Source organism: Ambystoma mexicanum, chromosome 2p, assembly GCF_040938575.1.
Source record: "Ambystoma mexicanum isolate Mex_15411 chromosome 2p, UKY_AmexF1_1, whole genome shotgun sequence".
Taxonomy (NCBI): domain Eukaryota; kingdom Metazoa; phylum Chordata; class Amphibia; order Caudata; family Ambystomatidae; genus Ambystoma; species Ambystoma mexicanum.
Window position 1 is genome coordinate 799,468,248 of NC_090923.1, and position 17,251 is coordinate 799,485,498.

At 42.7% G+C, this 17,251-nt stretch overlaps 1 protein-coding gene across 4 annotated transcripts in view; it reads left to right on the forward strand.

Annotated features, from left to right (window-relative positions):
* Positions 1–17,251, forward strand: part of DPF1 (double PHD fingers 1) — a 989,286-nt gene that overhangs the window by 414,027 nt on the left and 558,008 nt on the right. For all 4 annotated transcript variants that reach the window (XM_069644470.1, XM_069644468.1, XM_069644467.1 and 1 more), the window contains exon 2: positions 4,373–4,533. In XM_069644470.1, the coding sequence (XP_069500571.1) occupies positions 4,373–4,533 (161 nt within the window). The remainder of the gene's footprint in view (positions 1–4,372; positions 4,534–17,251) is intronic.

Genomic DNA, 17,251 nt, shown 5'->3' on the forward strand with positions numbered 1-17,251 from the left:
AGATTGCTGTGGCTAGTTTCGAATCAACACGCTCCATCTGACTATTGGCAACAGCGCTGCCTTTGAAAGAAATGCCAAGATAAATATAGGATGGCACACAGACAATGGGATCTTATTAATGGACCATAGGAATGTTGAATGCCCAGATCTTTTTGGTGAATATATCACTATCTGGGTTTTCCCTGTATTTATCTTGAGTTCATTTTGCTGTATGTACAGCTGAAAGGCTGAAAGAAGGTTTTGTAGGCCAACTTGAGTTTTTGATATGAGGACTAAGTCGTCCGCATACATTAATGATTTAATTGGGTGATTATTGAGTTTTGGCGAGTCTGAAATGACCTTTGCAAAAGCATGCTTAGCGTCATAAATAAAGTAATTAAAGACTGCTGAGGCTAATAGGCATCCTTGTTTCAAACCTTGGCCATCTGGATCTGATCCGAAAGTAAACCATCTAAGGACAGTCTAATGCGGACGGCGGTGTTGGAATGCAGTGCTTGGATGGCATCAAACCAAGTTGAGGGACACTGATTTCTGCGCAGTTTTGCCAGCAGGATGAGCAGGAAACTGAATCAAACGCTGCATGTAGGTCCACGAATGCAATAAAGAGGGCCTGTTTTGTAGACTGGCATTGAGAGTTAATAGCATGCAAACATAACAAATTTATGTTGGTACCCATGCCGGCAACAAATCTTGTTTGTTGGGGATCTCGTAAATGATATTTCAAAGCCCATGCATTAAAGTCTCTCAAGATTAATTTAGTGAAGATTTTTCCTGGTACATCTAGCAATGCAATTGGCCGGTAATTGTATGGAAGGCTACGGACTCCCTTCTTGAAGATTGGAATTATTATGGAAGTCTTCCATGATAAAGGAACAATTTGTGATCTTAAGACTTTTCGGAAAATTGTGTCAAGAATCTGGGCCCACGCAGCGGGATTCAATTTCAGCATTGCATTATTAAGATAATCAGGCCCCGCCGCCCTAGAGGAACTGGCCTTCATGATCAAATCGTCGATGATTTCAGGAGAGAAATCAAAATGCCAGGGGCCCACTGACTGTAAGACCGTGGGCACGTTGGAATATTGCTCATTGGCATACAGATCAGAATAGTGTTTGATCTAGTGCTGTGCTTTGGGTATTACCCAAATTGTTCGTTTACAATTGTTCGAATGAACAATTGACCGAATTTAAAGGGTCACAATTGACCTTTTCACAATTGACCGTATATATATATATATATACATATATATATATATATATATATATGGGTTTTGGGGGGTTTGGCGTTGGGTGGGGGGCTGTGGGGGGTTTCCCCCCACATATATGTTACAATTGACCTTCACAATTCGGTCAATTGTGAAAAGGTCAATTGTAATTCGAACAGTTGTAAAACGAACAATTCGTATACAACCGTGCTTTCACGCCATTAATCTGGGCATCAACTTGCGTGTTACAAGAATTATTTTTTAGTAGCTGCCAGAAAACAACATTAAATAATGAAATACAAATGTAATCATTCTTGAAACTATGGTCACATAGCTTTATACTGCGAAATACAGACGCATCTCAATCTTGCGTCCTATTTATAGCAACAGTGGTGAAGAACTTCCTCTCGTAAACACTACAGGGAGTGCAAAGCTTCTCACTAGCCTCTGGCTGAGCAGGAGACTAATCATTCTTATTGCTAGTCTGGGTTATTGGTGGGTACTCCCACAGGGAGCTGCCCGGCAGCTGTACCAAGATAGGTGCTCAGAAGCTGGAGACTTCGAGTCTACTCGGCAGGCCAGTCATTGTAAAACCCAGCCATTTACGTATGTGATACCGAAGACTTTGCAGTGTTTCTTCAACATACTAGTCAATGGGCACCCAGCAGTGTCCAGTTCATAAATCATGGGGGGACTGTGGTCCTAAGCCTCTAGGCATACTGGGAAGTTCTATAGAGCAGCAAATATTCATCTGATGGGCATCCGCTAGACAACAGGGCTATCCTCACCATGGCACACGGTTCAGATGTGGCTATATTGCTCGTGATCACCTTTTAGGCAACAGCCTGTGAGAGAAGCTCTCCGCGAAAGCTACAAAGAGACAGCCTGCAAGGGAGGGCACTTTGCGGGGTAGGCCTCTGCAAAGATGATGATCATTTAAAGTGGGTGTTAATTGCTAGGATTTTAGCAGGATGCCATTATGCATAAGATGCAATTCAAGGCAAACAGCCTTTTAAATTATGGATGTCATGCAATGGATGCCCGGAAGGTTAATGTGCGGACAGTTCATGCCCTGTTAACTGGGGTCCTGCACAGGAATCGTTATCTGAAGCTAGCTAGGGTGTCTCAGATGGTTCAGATTTTTTGGCAACACAATGTGAAAGTGACTTTCGGTCTGACAGCTTGCAATGTGTATACGTTATTCATGCCGGCATAAAAATGTCAAGTTGCAAGCTACTAGCGAGCCATAAAAAGCCACTCACCGCCTCAATTCTACACGCACACAGTGCACCGTTTCTTACTCTCCAAGGGCAATTATCACGAGCCAATGGCTAGTGGTGAGTGCAAATGTTGTGCCCTGTCTGCATTTAATCTACTCCAGACCACACAACTGCTAGTTCCACATTGTTTTTATCGGTATCCGAACAGAATGACTGCCTTCAAAAATTAGAAATGTTGTACTAAAACCGTTTGCAAATGTGCACCTGAGGAAAAGTGGATGGCAGGAGACAATGCTTTTTTTTCAGTAGGACATGGCGCAGATTCTCGAAAGGGACCAGCAATATTGACTTGCTGTCCTATGAGACCCCTCTTGTATATTTGTTGTTTTACCACCTGTATTTCCTCATCAATCTTCTTATATTCAATAAAAAATGAATCTGGAACACCCTTTTTTCCTTTATCTTAATGTATATACTATAAGGATAATATAGAGTTCTATAAAGGAGACACAGCAGAGCATTATTAGGCAGCGATTCCCTAACACATAACAAGTCCGATGAGCCTCGGTGACCAAGGCCAAGTCGAAAGATCCAAGCCATCTTAATTAATTAAGAGAAGAATGTCCACAGCCCTACATGCTCTACATTAAGGTAAAGGAAAACAGAGTGTCCCAGATTCATTTTCACACTTAAAAGAATTCCACGTCCTGATGAAGGCCCTCTCCTAATACTGTGAAGAACGTCTCAAGATGGACGTTTCCAAAATGTGGGGCCGAAACGCAGTGTGTCGAGCTACCTCTGATTAGACATTATATTTTTGCTAGTCATTCCCTAGGGGGATTCAATCCCCGAGTCACCACGACCAACTCTGTTGTACTGTGAGAATATTAAACCTCCTTTGGAAGAACTCCAACACTTTTACGTGAAAGAAGGGCCCCGGTCTGTCTCATGTCTCCAATCTATAACATATCACATTCCAGTATATGTTAGGTACAGCTCGCTGTGGAGCGTGTGTGCCTTTTTGTTATTATCCCCTTTCCAAAATTCATATTGTTTGTAGTATTGTTTAAATTGCATCTGCTCAGGGTATGGTGCACTAACCCGTTTGTGGGAGCACTGTCTTCTCATTCAGTACGTTACATTAACTGTGCCACGGCGTAAACTAATTAGTAAGTACCTATTGCTGTGCTTTGTGTTTTCTATGTGATGCCCTGATGTTTTTACATGCGTTGAAAACATGATTCAATTAATTGGTTTTTAACAGACAATTTGGTATATGAGCATTCATTGATTGGGAATGTTGTGTTTTTCACCAGTGAATGTAGATAAGGGAGGGGTAGCCTGTTTCCGTGTAATTGTAGCGTTAAGTGTGTTCTTCCCCGTTCATAACAGGTCCCCCGATATCAAAAAAGTGGGTAGTACCCCTAGTGATATCTATTTACTGGAAACATACCATAAAAAGAAAGTCTTCAGATAGAGTTGAATCACAAATACAATAAACCTCTGTGAATGCGGTGTCAGCTTATAATGAAACCACAGAAAACATGTGGGGAAAAAAAGGTGAGGATTAATCAGGCTACACAGTATACAGAGGTACAACCAAGTTACCCAAGTGAGGATTCAATTTTCACTTCTTAGGTCATTGTTCTGCAAGGCCCTCCTTCAGACACTTAGGCCGGAACCAGGCCTATGCCATTTCGTTGAGGTCTAACGAGGCAGCACTTCTAATCTTCATTCCAGCTGATCACAGCATACCCCTCTCTTAATTACATACATGTGGGCACACATTCACAATGTTAGCTCTTTGACGATCATGTTTCAATTGCCAGGGCAAGGATAGAATTCTGTGACACGGTCGCATGATGGAGTTGTGTCTTTTTCCACCAGGGCACTTTTCAGCAACATTAGTGGCTCAAGTTCTCTCTCTGTTTTCTTTTCTCCATCACAGGCTCGGGGAAGATTTCTACCGCGAGGCCATCGAGCACTGCCGCAGTTACAATGCCCGCCTGTGTGCAGAACGCAGCATGCGCCTTCCCTTCCTGGACTCCCAGACGGGCGTGGCCCAAAATAACTGCTACATCTGGATGGAGAAGACCCACCGGGGCCCAGGTGAGAAGTGGGAGGCAGGCCAAATAAGAGGCAGCTTTTGTTGGGGATAGGGGGTCAGGGGTCAGTGATGCCCTGTTAGAGAAGGCTCCTGGTGGATGGGGATAAGACAGTGCCTGCCTAGTGGTGGCTCAAGGCTAGAAGAAGGGGAGTTTGCAGGAAAGTGGTGTGGCTTCTGGCTGGGGAGAAGAGAGGGAAGAGGTGAAAAGACGAAGCTCATGCATGTAACAAGTTAAAGCATCAATGGCAAAACATGTCTAGATCACTAAGTATAACCAAGAATCCAGTTTAAAAAAAGGTACCTCGCTATACAAATGTGACCTTTGTCTTCATTCCAGGTGCATCATTTTCACCCATACACATACGGATATAACCTCCCCGTCATCACCTGCAATGACACACAGCACAACTTCCCTTCATACAATAGGAGTTCTCATGACAATACTCACAAGAATACTAATCTAATTCAACAAAATTACTGGACATGCCAACCATCTAGGACTACTGTACCAGTTTTGCAGTTTTGGACCCCCATCAACCAGGCTATCACCCCGAAATGGGATTGCCCCACCCATAAGTGCTGTGTACAGGAGGAAGAGGCGGTAGTTCCCCTATGCTTCTTCAGCAACAAAGGGTTGGAACCTCATTGTGCCCCAGTAGATATGTTTACAATTTTCAGCTTCTGACTGTACATCCCAAGTCAGACTGAACACTGTAAACACAGCTAGAGATAAAATACGAGTTGCTCTGAAAAAACTTTTATTACTAGATTGAACCAATTGCAAGTGTTGTCAGAATTGGGTGCCGGAAAGAAAGTTTCTGAAGATAAACAAAACTGCAGAGTCCGTAAAAAAAGATATGAAAGAGACATGTCAACATCTCTTAATAGAATATGAGACCTTAGCCAAAAAGAGACAAGATCTGTTACATAATTATATCTGCAATATGAAAAATATTGCATTCATATGACCTTTGGATAAAATGTTTAACATGCAGACCATTAGGTCTAATCATAGCAATTATGAGGTTATGGACTATTTTATATGTTATGTTACTTGGCATTTATATAGCGCCTTATGTATCATTGGCATGATCTCAATGCGCTGGTAGGTTGAACGCCCTCGGGAACCGTAGTTCAAGTCAGTAGACGGAAAGAGAGTGTCTTATGGTGCTTGGGTGCACTGGATATGTGTGCAGCTGGTGTGGTTGTTGCATGATAGCTGCTTCTTAGCGGTAGGTGTGGTGCTGAGGAAATCAGTTGGATGTGTTCAATCTGGAGGGTGGATACCCAGACTGGGTTCTGGCTGCGTTAGGCCTGAGGAGACACCTAAGCTAGCCGGTATGTGCTCAGCTAGCTGTTTTTTATTAGGATGATGAGGTGTTCATGGGGTCATGTTGGTATGAGAACAGCTAGGCCGAATGTGTCATAGTATAGCTGTGTTCTAGTTGAATGATGGTGTATAGGAGAGAGTAAGCGTAGTGGTGTGATATGGTGGTTATCAGTAAAGCACCTGCGACCAAGCACGAGAGGAGGACAGGGGCGTACAAAGCGGCATACCTATATAAAGAGACAGGATGGATAGGGTACACATGTAATACAGATAACATGAGAAATATCTAGCATCTGCGAAGGAATGATCATGGTAAGTTAACAACTTTGTGGTGAGTAATCACAGAGAAGTAATAATGTTAGTTATAAATCAGTATAACAGGTTTTAAAATGAAATAATCGTAATCTACTGTGTATTTGTATTATTATATATTTTGTATCGATATGGCTTAGAAGTTGTAATTAATTTGGCGGTAAATACTGTGTAATATGTATCTCGAAAATGCGTGTTAAGTTTGTATAAATCACATCACACTGAAAGAATTGAAAAAGAAAGTTGGCTCTGTTAAGCCATGTGCATGAACTGCACTGTTGGCAATGGAGTGGCCGAGCATTATGAGTGATTCACCGTCAATGTTGAATTGTTTGAAGGTTCGTAGTAACAGTATGTGGTTACTTGTGCGCTTTACAAGTGTCAAAAGATGGTTAATTCATTTAAATGAAATAAAAACGAACACCATGTTAAAGTTTATAGAACAAGAAAAGTATTCTTTATACAATGACGTGTTTGAATTCACACTCAAAATTCCATTATATTGTCTTCAAATTTGTATATATTACTAGTTGGATGTCCTTCTTCCTTAAAAATACATTTTACTTGAAAAATGTCAAGAACTGATTTTGAAAATCCAGTGTTGAACTTGAATTGATTGATTATTTAAGTTTCAATTGAGACAATGTTTATAAGTGCTTATATTTTCATCTTGATATTTTGTTGAATCGATTTATATTTTGATATATCATTCAATTTGTTTCCTTTGATATTTGATAATGTTACTTATATTTCCTTCCTCAGAATGCTTAGTTGATACATTTCTTGAATACATTATGTTTGTTGATTAAATCATCAATATTCCCCTATTCCATGAAATATCCTCATTGTTGAGGTTGTACATTCATTGAGTGTTCATAGTACTAATTAATCTGATCCTCAGTTATGGAGTATTTGAATCTTAAGATCTCCATAACATAGTAATTGATTCATAAAATCCCCAACACACGTTTTGCTTTTTGTATGGCTCATCAGGAAGATTAGTTTTTTTAGCTCAATGTAGATCCACATGGCAATTTTGTGAATCTACAGGAAATAATTATATCACAACTTTTATACGACCTGATTAGTTATGTTATAATAATATATTTCATAGTTATATTATAGGCTTGTTGTTTGACTAACCATATTCTTTTATTTATGTCCTGATCGCATTCTGTATACTTGCTTCAAATATGTGGTTCCAATATAGTAATATCTGAAAGGAAGTGGAAATTGATGAGGGATCTATCCCCTTGTGTTTGGAAAATATCCATATCAAATGTGTGAAGAGAAGGGCAATATTATGGTAAAGGATTACCTTAAAGTTGTAATTGCAGTCAAGGAACAGAGTGTCTCTCTGTTTGGTGCACCATGCTTATTTCACGCTCACAAGGACACCATAATTACACAATGGCATCTATTTATGTGGCGTCTTGATAAGTCTTATCTTATGATACATTTGTGTAGTTTTGATGACTTTATCCCTTGACATTAAACACAATAATATCATGAGCATGGCGTCCATCTTATTTCATTCTAAATATAAACATACCCAAAATGAGATTTTATCTCATGATAAGCTTGTTGTATTGATTTATTAGCAAACAAATAATTTAGCTCTTAATGTATATAATTTCTTTCTTGGATATTATTAATTCAATGCAAGGTAAGAATGGAAGATTATGATTTGTACATGAGTATTAAAGTAGTGTATCAGAGGTTAAGTTCTAATTCTGTCATTACGCGCTTGTTTTTACCATAACACTAGTGCTAATGGTATCATCCAGATTTGTGTGTATTAGTCTTTCACAGGTATTTTTACTTGTCTTACGTTTTTTCTAATATTATTTTATTTCATTGAGTGCACTGTAGAAGTGAAACAATAATTGTGAATATTGATGTTTTACTGATGAAAATCAAAAGGAAACAACCATGGCTCTTCCATTACTTACTCTTCAACTAACTCAAGTGGCATCCTTGTAAACAGGGGCCACAAAGGCTGTTATCAGCTGAAAATCCGGGTGGGATTTGACTTGATGTTACCCAGGAGTGTAGTCCAGCGTGGGGAAGCACAGGCGCTGAGTACGGGGGGGGGCAACTGCTTCCTTATTTATTAATTGTTTGCTTTTTAGGCGCTTATACAACAAGTAAAATACTGTTTCAAAGTGCCCACAAGGTGAGGGAATACATTACAAAACACAAAAACACAATAATTAATAAGAGCCGTGGAGGCTAAAAGGAGGAAGGAACGAACCTACTATGCCTTATGAGTATTCAGAATGTGATGCAGGATGACGCTTTTCCCCGTAGAGATGTTTACTCTTTTCAGATACTGACTGTACTTCCCAAATGAGACTGCATGCATTTCTAATGCTGCTGAAGATAAAATATGATTGGCTTTTAAGCTATATACATGAACTTCATTGCTGCAATGTTGAATTCTTTAAAGTTGAGTGATGGTATCAAAAGTAGATAGTACAGTAGATTAGGTGACTGTTGCTGAGATATTACATGTTGAGATCAACCTACAAATCTGTTAGGTCTTGTCGAATTCCTTCCTTCCTAGTGAGGTCACTACTGGGAAAGAGAAGACGGGAAGGATGAGATATGATGAAGGAAGGGAAGGAAACAAGGGCGATATTGGAACATACAGAATAAGTAACACTTGGGGAAAGAAGCTAGAGCGTCATACTACATCAAAGGTGAAGTGCATACACGCCTTCTTATGGGTGTAACACCCTCACAGTTTCAGCGCTAACAGCTGTCCGCAGGTTGCGTTGGCCTTCGGTACAACAGCACCTCTCGGCACTCTCACTGCTGCACCTACTGGATCATGGTCTTGCTATGCTGTTCCTGAAGAAATTGTGCCTACCCTGGTACTCTGACCCCGGCACCAGTATGCCAAAACCTGCACTGATACCACTGTCACAAAATACAACACTCTTGCCTCAGCTCACATCATCTTGTGCATGCTTTTTGTCACCTGAAAGGATAATGGTCAAATATGTAATGAGTAAAAGCTTTAATGGCATAGTACTTGAACAGTGGCCTAGCACTCTTACCAAATAGATGCACAGCTCCATTGAGTGTTTGTTCCCTTTCTCATTTCACTGGGACATGATGGTCCACAGCCTATGGCCAGAATACATTAGTCTGCACGATTAAGGGCAAACTAAAGGCAGTCACTCCACTTCCCAAATGCCTGCTGAAATTTCTCTGTCCAGATTCTCAATGCTATCAGAGAAGCATCAACAAGCTCCACATAGTCACAATAGTATCTGAAGAGGATTTTAAAGGGGTCTGGGATTTTTGGAGGCTCTCTTTGAGATCACCTAGATCGTGACCTGGAGTGGCTGTGCCTTTCTTGTTACCAATTTGTTGCCTAAGGTATATTCCAATCAAGGAGCACACCATCACTGCAGCAGTCATGCTCCAAGGAGGTACAGGCTCAGTGTACTTTGTGGTGTTATCCACAATAAAATCTTGTTACCTGATGTAGTTGCTGGGTTCAAGGTTATGACACTGTCCATCCGTACCTACCCAAACTATCCTCCCACTCTGGCTATGTTCTTAGGGATACATTTCTCTGAAATGTGGTCTATCCAGATAGCTTGTTTGTGCAGCAGATCCTGCTGTACCTCAGTATTTAGACTCTTGATAGACCATTAAAAATGGGAAGCCAACAACTCTTGCAGCACAGTCGGATCCCTAAGGCAGCACCCTGAGGCCCCCTCTACCATCACAAGCTCATTCCTTGCCGGTATGTGCAGTTCTCTGGATACTGCGGGTGGCCCCAGAGTGGCGGGTTAATCCTTCACTCTTTTATTATACACTGATAGCTTTACTGGGAGCATACCCTACCAAAGACCTTTGCATTCTGGTTAGTCAGTGAGTTACAGTTGACATCATACTCACCTTTCTGATATTTGTTTTAGACATCTAGATCATTATATACAGGCACGTTTGGTATCTTAATCCAACCCACAATCTGAGTGTAACTTGGGCTATCTGCAGTCTGCTTCTTGCACTTGCAAATACACTTCTGGGATTCTGGTGGATGTTTTAGTGCAACAGAATGATTCACCATAGGTGCTGTTAGCCTTCTCATTCTGATGCATGATTTGTGTTCTGTAATGCCAGTCTTCACTGAGCGATTAGTCATTCCAACATACCACAGCCCACATGGGCATGTTGTTAGGTATACAACATTAGAGGTGGTGCAATTTGTGTAGTATCTCTATTCCCATGTTGTGTGCCAGACAATATCTATGGATGTTGTCCTCTGCTTTTGTGCACACACTGCGCATTGACCACGTGGACTAAGTCCTTTTGGTTTCGTGGTCGACCACAGAACCTGTTGGGTTTCTTCCTCTCGATCTTGATAAGTATATACCAACCGATCTCTAAGCTTTCTCTGACACTTGATCACAAACCTTGAGCTGTCAATTGCCATATAGCCCACATTCAAAATTGGCCATAGTTTCCAAATCTTGCGTCGGATTTTATTGACTAATGGAGAATAAGACCGTTATCAGCATTTCCAATTATGATGCCCTTGCTTTTTAACTACGAGATTAGAGCAGGAATATAGTTGAACCAAAGGATGCCAGTCTAAACTGTTCATTTCTTGATATGTGGCGGTCCTCAGACAGAGGCACCAGGCATATTTTGACCCCACAACCTGAGTGATGTGTTTGGGTTCGGAATTTGATCTAGAACATATTATGCTGAACGCATAGGATCCATGTCAATATTATGACCTGTACCGTGATTGAATATAGAATTGTGTGTCAACCCTGCCTTATTGTTTTAAAAAAAAACATGAGGGATATGGAATCTATCAAATGATTTATAATTTTCCTATTTAGGTAACTGCAAGTGGATGCAGGCCCACGATCTGCAGAAGATTGTGGAGCGAGAGGGTGATAAATTGCCTAGAAAATAAGAGGTAGCCACTTTTGGGCCAAAGTGATAACAGATTGTAGGTCTACCTGGGGATTAAGCAACAATGTTTCCCTTGCAGAAACTGACTCTATTAAGTAGTGTACCTCTACCCAATCCTCATGTGTAATATCAACAGAAGGAATACATGTGGACCGATGCCCATAATACCCCTGTTTGTCTTGCCAATAATTTCTGAAATCAGTATGCCGTATTAGTCATGATGAATGCAATAAAAAGTGATAATAAACCGCAGAAACCGTCGACCTTAGATTTTATGGAATGAATCCATGGAATATCATCAAAGAGAAAAGGAAAACCTGACTCACTCAACAATAATGTGTTTAGCTCCTGAATTTGAAATATTTTTACATTTTTTTAATTAGCTTTGTTTGTTATAGTTAACAACTGTCAACTTTCAATACAAAAAATCATTTAAGCACAATTAATACCACATTAAAATGAGAATCACATTCCGTTTGCACATTCCAATTACAGTGATATGTCAATCCGTCAGAGATGCTAACATTTGTGCTTACGTACCCCACTTTTTCTACGGAAAAGTGGGGTACGTAATGCAAACATGAAAAGTGACCAGAGATCGTTCCCAGAGAGGGTTGGGGTCAAGCCAGCTGATCTCAGTGCTGTTTCTCGCAATTTTTGTCAAGAAGTTACAGTTGACCAAGAGATGTTTGGCAGACTCCAGTTCCTTTTCACTACACAATCGACGGATTCTCGCATGCCTAGGGATTTTATGCCATGCTCCCATGATTTCCAGGATTTAACAACATTCAACTTTATTCCGCGGTAGTCCCAAATAAGTGAATGGCCCATAAAATGATAGATGTAACTAGGAAGTTGAACCCTATCTTGAATGTACTCAATGTACAGAGAGGCATTACCTTTACACGCAAGGTTCACAGTCAATTGCTCCCTACTTACGGTAAGGAGTATAGTTTTCATGGTCAGTTTGAACTGCTTATAGGGCATGCCAAGAACATTGTCAGGAGCCATCGCCAGCCACCATTCAGAAAAACCCTTGTCATGATGGAACATGGAGACATACTGCCTGCTCTAGACCGCAAGATACCGTAGATGAGATTATTCAACGAGGCATCTGCAGCATTAACCAGCCACCAGTATGTTGATAGAATGCCCAGTTGGTAGCAGATCAGAATTGGAGTGAAGTTAAGTACCAAATATATCATCTCCATAGCAGTATGGGAAGGCAATCTTAAAAAACCTTTTTAATAGCATGGATTCTGGTTTAGAGAGCTCAGACTGGAGCTGGGGGGCCTAGGTCTCTTTTCCATATAGAATAATCAGCAACATTTAGGCTTGGTATAGTCTGAGCAGAGCCCCTAGAGAGTACCCACCGTCTGACTGAGCGAAGGACCAAATGGCACCCGCAATCTGGCAGATCTTCATCCTTGGTAACTTCAAGATGGTTCTGACTTCAGATTTAGCAATATTAACTTTGAGGGAATTTGCATCAGAAAATGATTGCAAGGAATCCAATGAGGTTTGGAGCCCACCCGGGGTGAAGTCAAGGAGTATGAGGTCGTCTGCGGTTGGTGCAAGGAAATAATCATCTTTAAAAGGCCATTGGGACAATGAAACTGTCCTGCCAAGAGGCAGGAATACTCTGCATCTCGCTGATCCAATGAAAGAGCCAATAAAGGGCATTAGCCCAGACCTCAGGGTCAGATTTTATCAGCCGATTACAGATTCCGTTGGGGCCCAGTGCTCGAGATGACTTACTAGCCAATATAACCCTGTAGATGTCATCTGGGGTCTTGTTAAAAGTCCAAGCTGCAGAGTCAATCTCTGGCATATTGATGACAGGTTCAGTGCCCCACAGGGAGGATCCGACATGAGTACTACAATCCTGATCAGACAACCTCAGAGCCTTTCTCCCATTGATGATTTTCCAAAACAGGGTAGTGTTATTATTAAGAGATGCTAGTAGTAAGTCTCTCCATAAGGCACATTGCACCTGATGCTTGTGCAATTTAAGCCATCTGGGGTAGTCCTTTTTTGCAGTCCGAGCCACACTAACAAATCCTGCAGAAGAGAGTCCAGCATGTGCCAGTCTTCAAAGGTCTTTGCGCAAGGCTCTTTTCCTTTCCTAATTTACTTGTCAAAGTTGAATGGATGTATTTTATTTGGGCCAACGATGATGCAAGTGCAGGCAGTCGATTTGGTCAAGGTTTGCTTCATAATGTCCTCCACACAGGTTTCATAAATGTTAAATATCAGATGGGCTACCTCGGGTGCATGGCCAGCGACAATAGAGGAGCTAATCTATGTGAAGTCTCCAAGTATGGAGCATGCCAATGTAGATGTTACCTCAATATTGAGGTCGTTCCAAGACAATTGGTTACATTGCGCGTTAACCTCTAGAGACCCTGCTGCAACTGGGATCATCGAAGAAGACAGCAAATCCAAGCTTGCTATGAGGGGAAAGTGATTGCTCTCTTGCCTGTGAAATATGCACATGTCAATAAGCATATGCGAAACGTTGGTAGAGAAGATATAGTCAAATATACTCCCACTTTTAGGCCCTATTCTGGTGAAGTGAGGAGGAGTCTGACAGGCATGCTCCGTTGATCATATTGAATCCAGCCAGGTATAGTAGATTGGCCCAGGCTTTTCCACGTTGGCAGGGTGTGACTTGCCTGTCACTCAGTGAGGAAGAGTGGTCAACCTGTAGCTCCTTACAGTTAGAAATTTGAGGTATCCTAGCATTAAAGTCCCCACATATAATGGCAGGCAGTGAGCCGACCCAACCGGTAGAAAATTCCTGAACCTCTTTCATGATGACCTCATGTGCGTTAGTGTAGGGTGGATCGTAGATGTTAATAATTATTAGCCGACTCGAGAGTTCAACTCTATAAATTAATAGATTCTTGGATGTAGTGGGAATATGGATCAGACCCAGAGGTTTCCTTACTCCCAGAGCCAGTCCCCCCTTAGGTCGACCCTTGAGTGCCTGTGTGATTATAGTGGGAAGGACATTTCACCCATCAATGACTAGTGGTTCGGTGAGCCAAGTGTCCGGTAATGCAGTTACACTAAAGGTGTCAATGTGTGCATTTTTTCTTTTGTTTTTTAACTCTTGAGCAGATGGGGCGGAGTAATACAAGTCAATTTGCTTCCCAACTTTTTGGGCCTATGCAACAAATGCATTTGTTTTTTAATGGTATCTTAAGAGATGATGGTTGTGGTCCTATGCGCAAGTGAGAAACACTGAGGCACATATATTTGGGAGTTTTAAAAGTAAACATACAAATCAGTAGTAAGGGAGAGTTTCTCTGCCCCCTTTTTTCTATAAGTGACCCACTTGTGACGAAACAACTTCCAAGACACCAGTGGTCCAGGGATGAATATTGGTTTCTAAACCATCAATCAGCCGCACACCTCTAGTACACCAGAAGGGATCCGAACAGATTGGAACTCAAGCACTTGTTTCAGGTGGGGTAAGTGATCCTCCCAGTTGTGACTGAAGACAGCAATGTTGTGTAAATAGGCAACACTGAAGTTTTCCAGACTAGACAAAACCTGATTAACCATCCGCTGAAAATTGGCAGGGGCATTCTTCAATCCGAAGGGCATCACAGTGAGCTGATAATGTCCTTCCGGGGTTAACAATGCTGACCTCTCTATCGCTCCGTCTGTCAAGCTGACCTGCCAATACCCTGCTTTGAGGTCAAAGGTACTCATGTACTTGGAAGCATCAAGCTTATCAATGAGCTCCTCTGCCAGAGGAATGGGGTGAGCAACTGTCTTCATGACAGAATTGAGCCCCCTGTAGTCCACACAAAAGCGAATTTCAGTCTTCCCACCACTGTTCTTTTTAGGGACCAGTACCACTGGGCTAGCCCAGGAGCTGTGGGATGCTCTATCACTCCAAGGGACAGCTTCTTGGAAACATCCTCCTTGATGGTGTCCCTGACCTTATCGGACATCCAGTGAATCCTACTCTTCACCGGCTTACTGTCTCCAGATTCCACATCATGGGTGCACCAATCTGCTTGACCTGGAGTCAGAGAAAACAGACCGGCAAACGGTCCCAGTAAACAATGACAGTCTGTCAGTTGGTGTTCCTAAAGGGCACTGGGTTTGACAGGCTCCATAATCCACACCCACTGGCCTGGAGAATAGACTGTCACTATTGCCTTCCAGTCGTGCCAGCGCTTCATTAGCTCCTGACTGGCTTTTAGGTTCTTTGTTGACTGTTCCATGTACTTTGCCAATCTAGACCAAAGGCCGAGTACATAGTCCACCACAGCTCGTGTAGGGGATGAAGGTTTGCTTTCCCATCCCTCCTTCACTAGACTGAAGGGACCTCGTACACGGTGTCCAAACAGAAGCTCAAAGGGGATAAACCATTCTCCGTTCTGTGGCACCTCCCTGTAGGCGAACAGTAGGCATGGGAGGACAATATCCCATTTTCTCCTCAGGCGCTCTTCCAAGCCACCTATGATGCCTTTCAGGGTCTTGTTGAACTGCTCAACAAGCCCATTGGTTTGTGGATGGAAGGAGGTAGAGAACCGGTAGGTGACTTGCACTCTTCCCACATAGCCTTCATATACTTTGACATGAAGTTTGATCCCCTGTCAGAAACGACTTCCTTGGTGAATCCAACACGGGACAATATTCCAATCAGAGCCTTTGCAACCGCAGGGGCTTTGATGCTCCTCTTAAGGACCCCCTCAGGGTACCTTGTGGTGTGGTCTACCACCACCAAGATATATCTGTTCCCTGAGCTGGTTTGAGGATCCAAGGGACCCACAATATCCATGCCTATTCTCTGGAAAGGCTGCCCAACCATGGGTAGTGCAATTAAGGGGCGCTTTGTGGCACCACCTGACTTGCCAGAAGGTTGACAAATTGGGCAGGACCTGACAAATTCCTTAACCTTTATGCCGAACTGCGGTCAGTAAAAGTACTCAGACAACCGGTCTGATGTCTTAGTCACTCCCAAGTGACCCGCTAAAGGAATTTGGTGAGCCAAATCCAAAAGGAACTTTCTCTGGCATTGGGGAATCACCAACCTTCTGGTGGCCTCACCCTCAGAGTCTTTTCGCTCACTGTACGGGAGTCCATCCTCCCAGTACACTTTGAACAGGACAGGGGCCTCGCTCTTAGCCTGCTCCTCCGCCTGCTTCCGCAGACCTGCCAGAGTGGGACACTCTTTCTGGGCTGTGAAGAAGTCAGTCTGACCTGGGCCTCCAGCTGATGCAAACTCATCCACCTTGGGCAGGCCCTTCAGATCTGCGCCCACCTTGTCCTCCTCAGGTTCCTGCACTGCGCTGGGCAGCTCTGAAGTCACTGCTACCAAAGTAGGGTCCTCAGTGGCTACTAGCCCCTCTGCCGCAGGATTAGTCGACTCAGTAGTCTGTGGAAATGGACTAGGGGCTACCAGCTACGATGATCCTTCCAATAAGCCCTCTGGAAGCACTATTGGCCTAAGGCTTTGATAGTGTTCAATCTGGCGATCTCTTTGGCTCTCGATCGGGTAGCCGCTGCAACTATCTCGGGATCTAGAAGATCATTACCCAACAAACATGGGAAAGGGATGGAGTTGTTCACCGCTACACAGCGCTGAGTCATTTCAGCTCGCTAGCTGAACTCTACCATCGCCAAGGGGCACTTGCTCATTCCATCAAACCAACTTACGCTACAATCAGGTCCCTCAATAAACTGGCCTGCCTGTACCCACTGCCGGGTGACAGCAGTGATGCTAGCCGAGGTGTCTCCGTCTGCAAGAGTTTTGTGTTCATTGATATACACATGTTCTAGATAGAGTTGAGTATTATTCGCAACTGGGATCTCTTCTGGAGACCCAGTACCGTTCCCATTCAGTGTAATCAATCCCTGGCCTAGTGGGAAGTCCTTCTCTAAGAGGCCCACACTAATTATGGCCTCTTCCATGAGTGAAACATTTACTATGGCTTGCTTGGGTAAGCCCTTGCAAGCAGGATCCCCTTTCCTATGACCCAGCTCCTTACACACGAAACAACATTTGGGTGGTGAGAACACAGGTGTCCCAGTCTTAGGGGCGCATGCGCTCTTCTTTTCAGTGTGCACGGCTGAACTAGAGTTTTGGGATTTCCCTTCGTTCTTATGCGGAC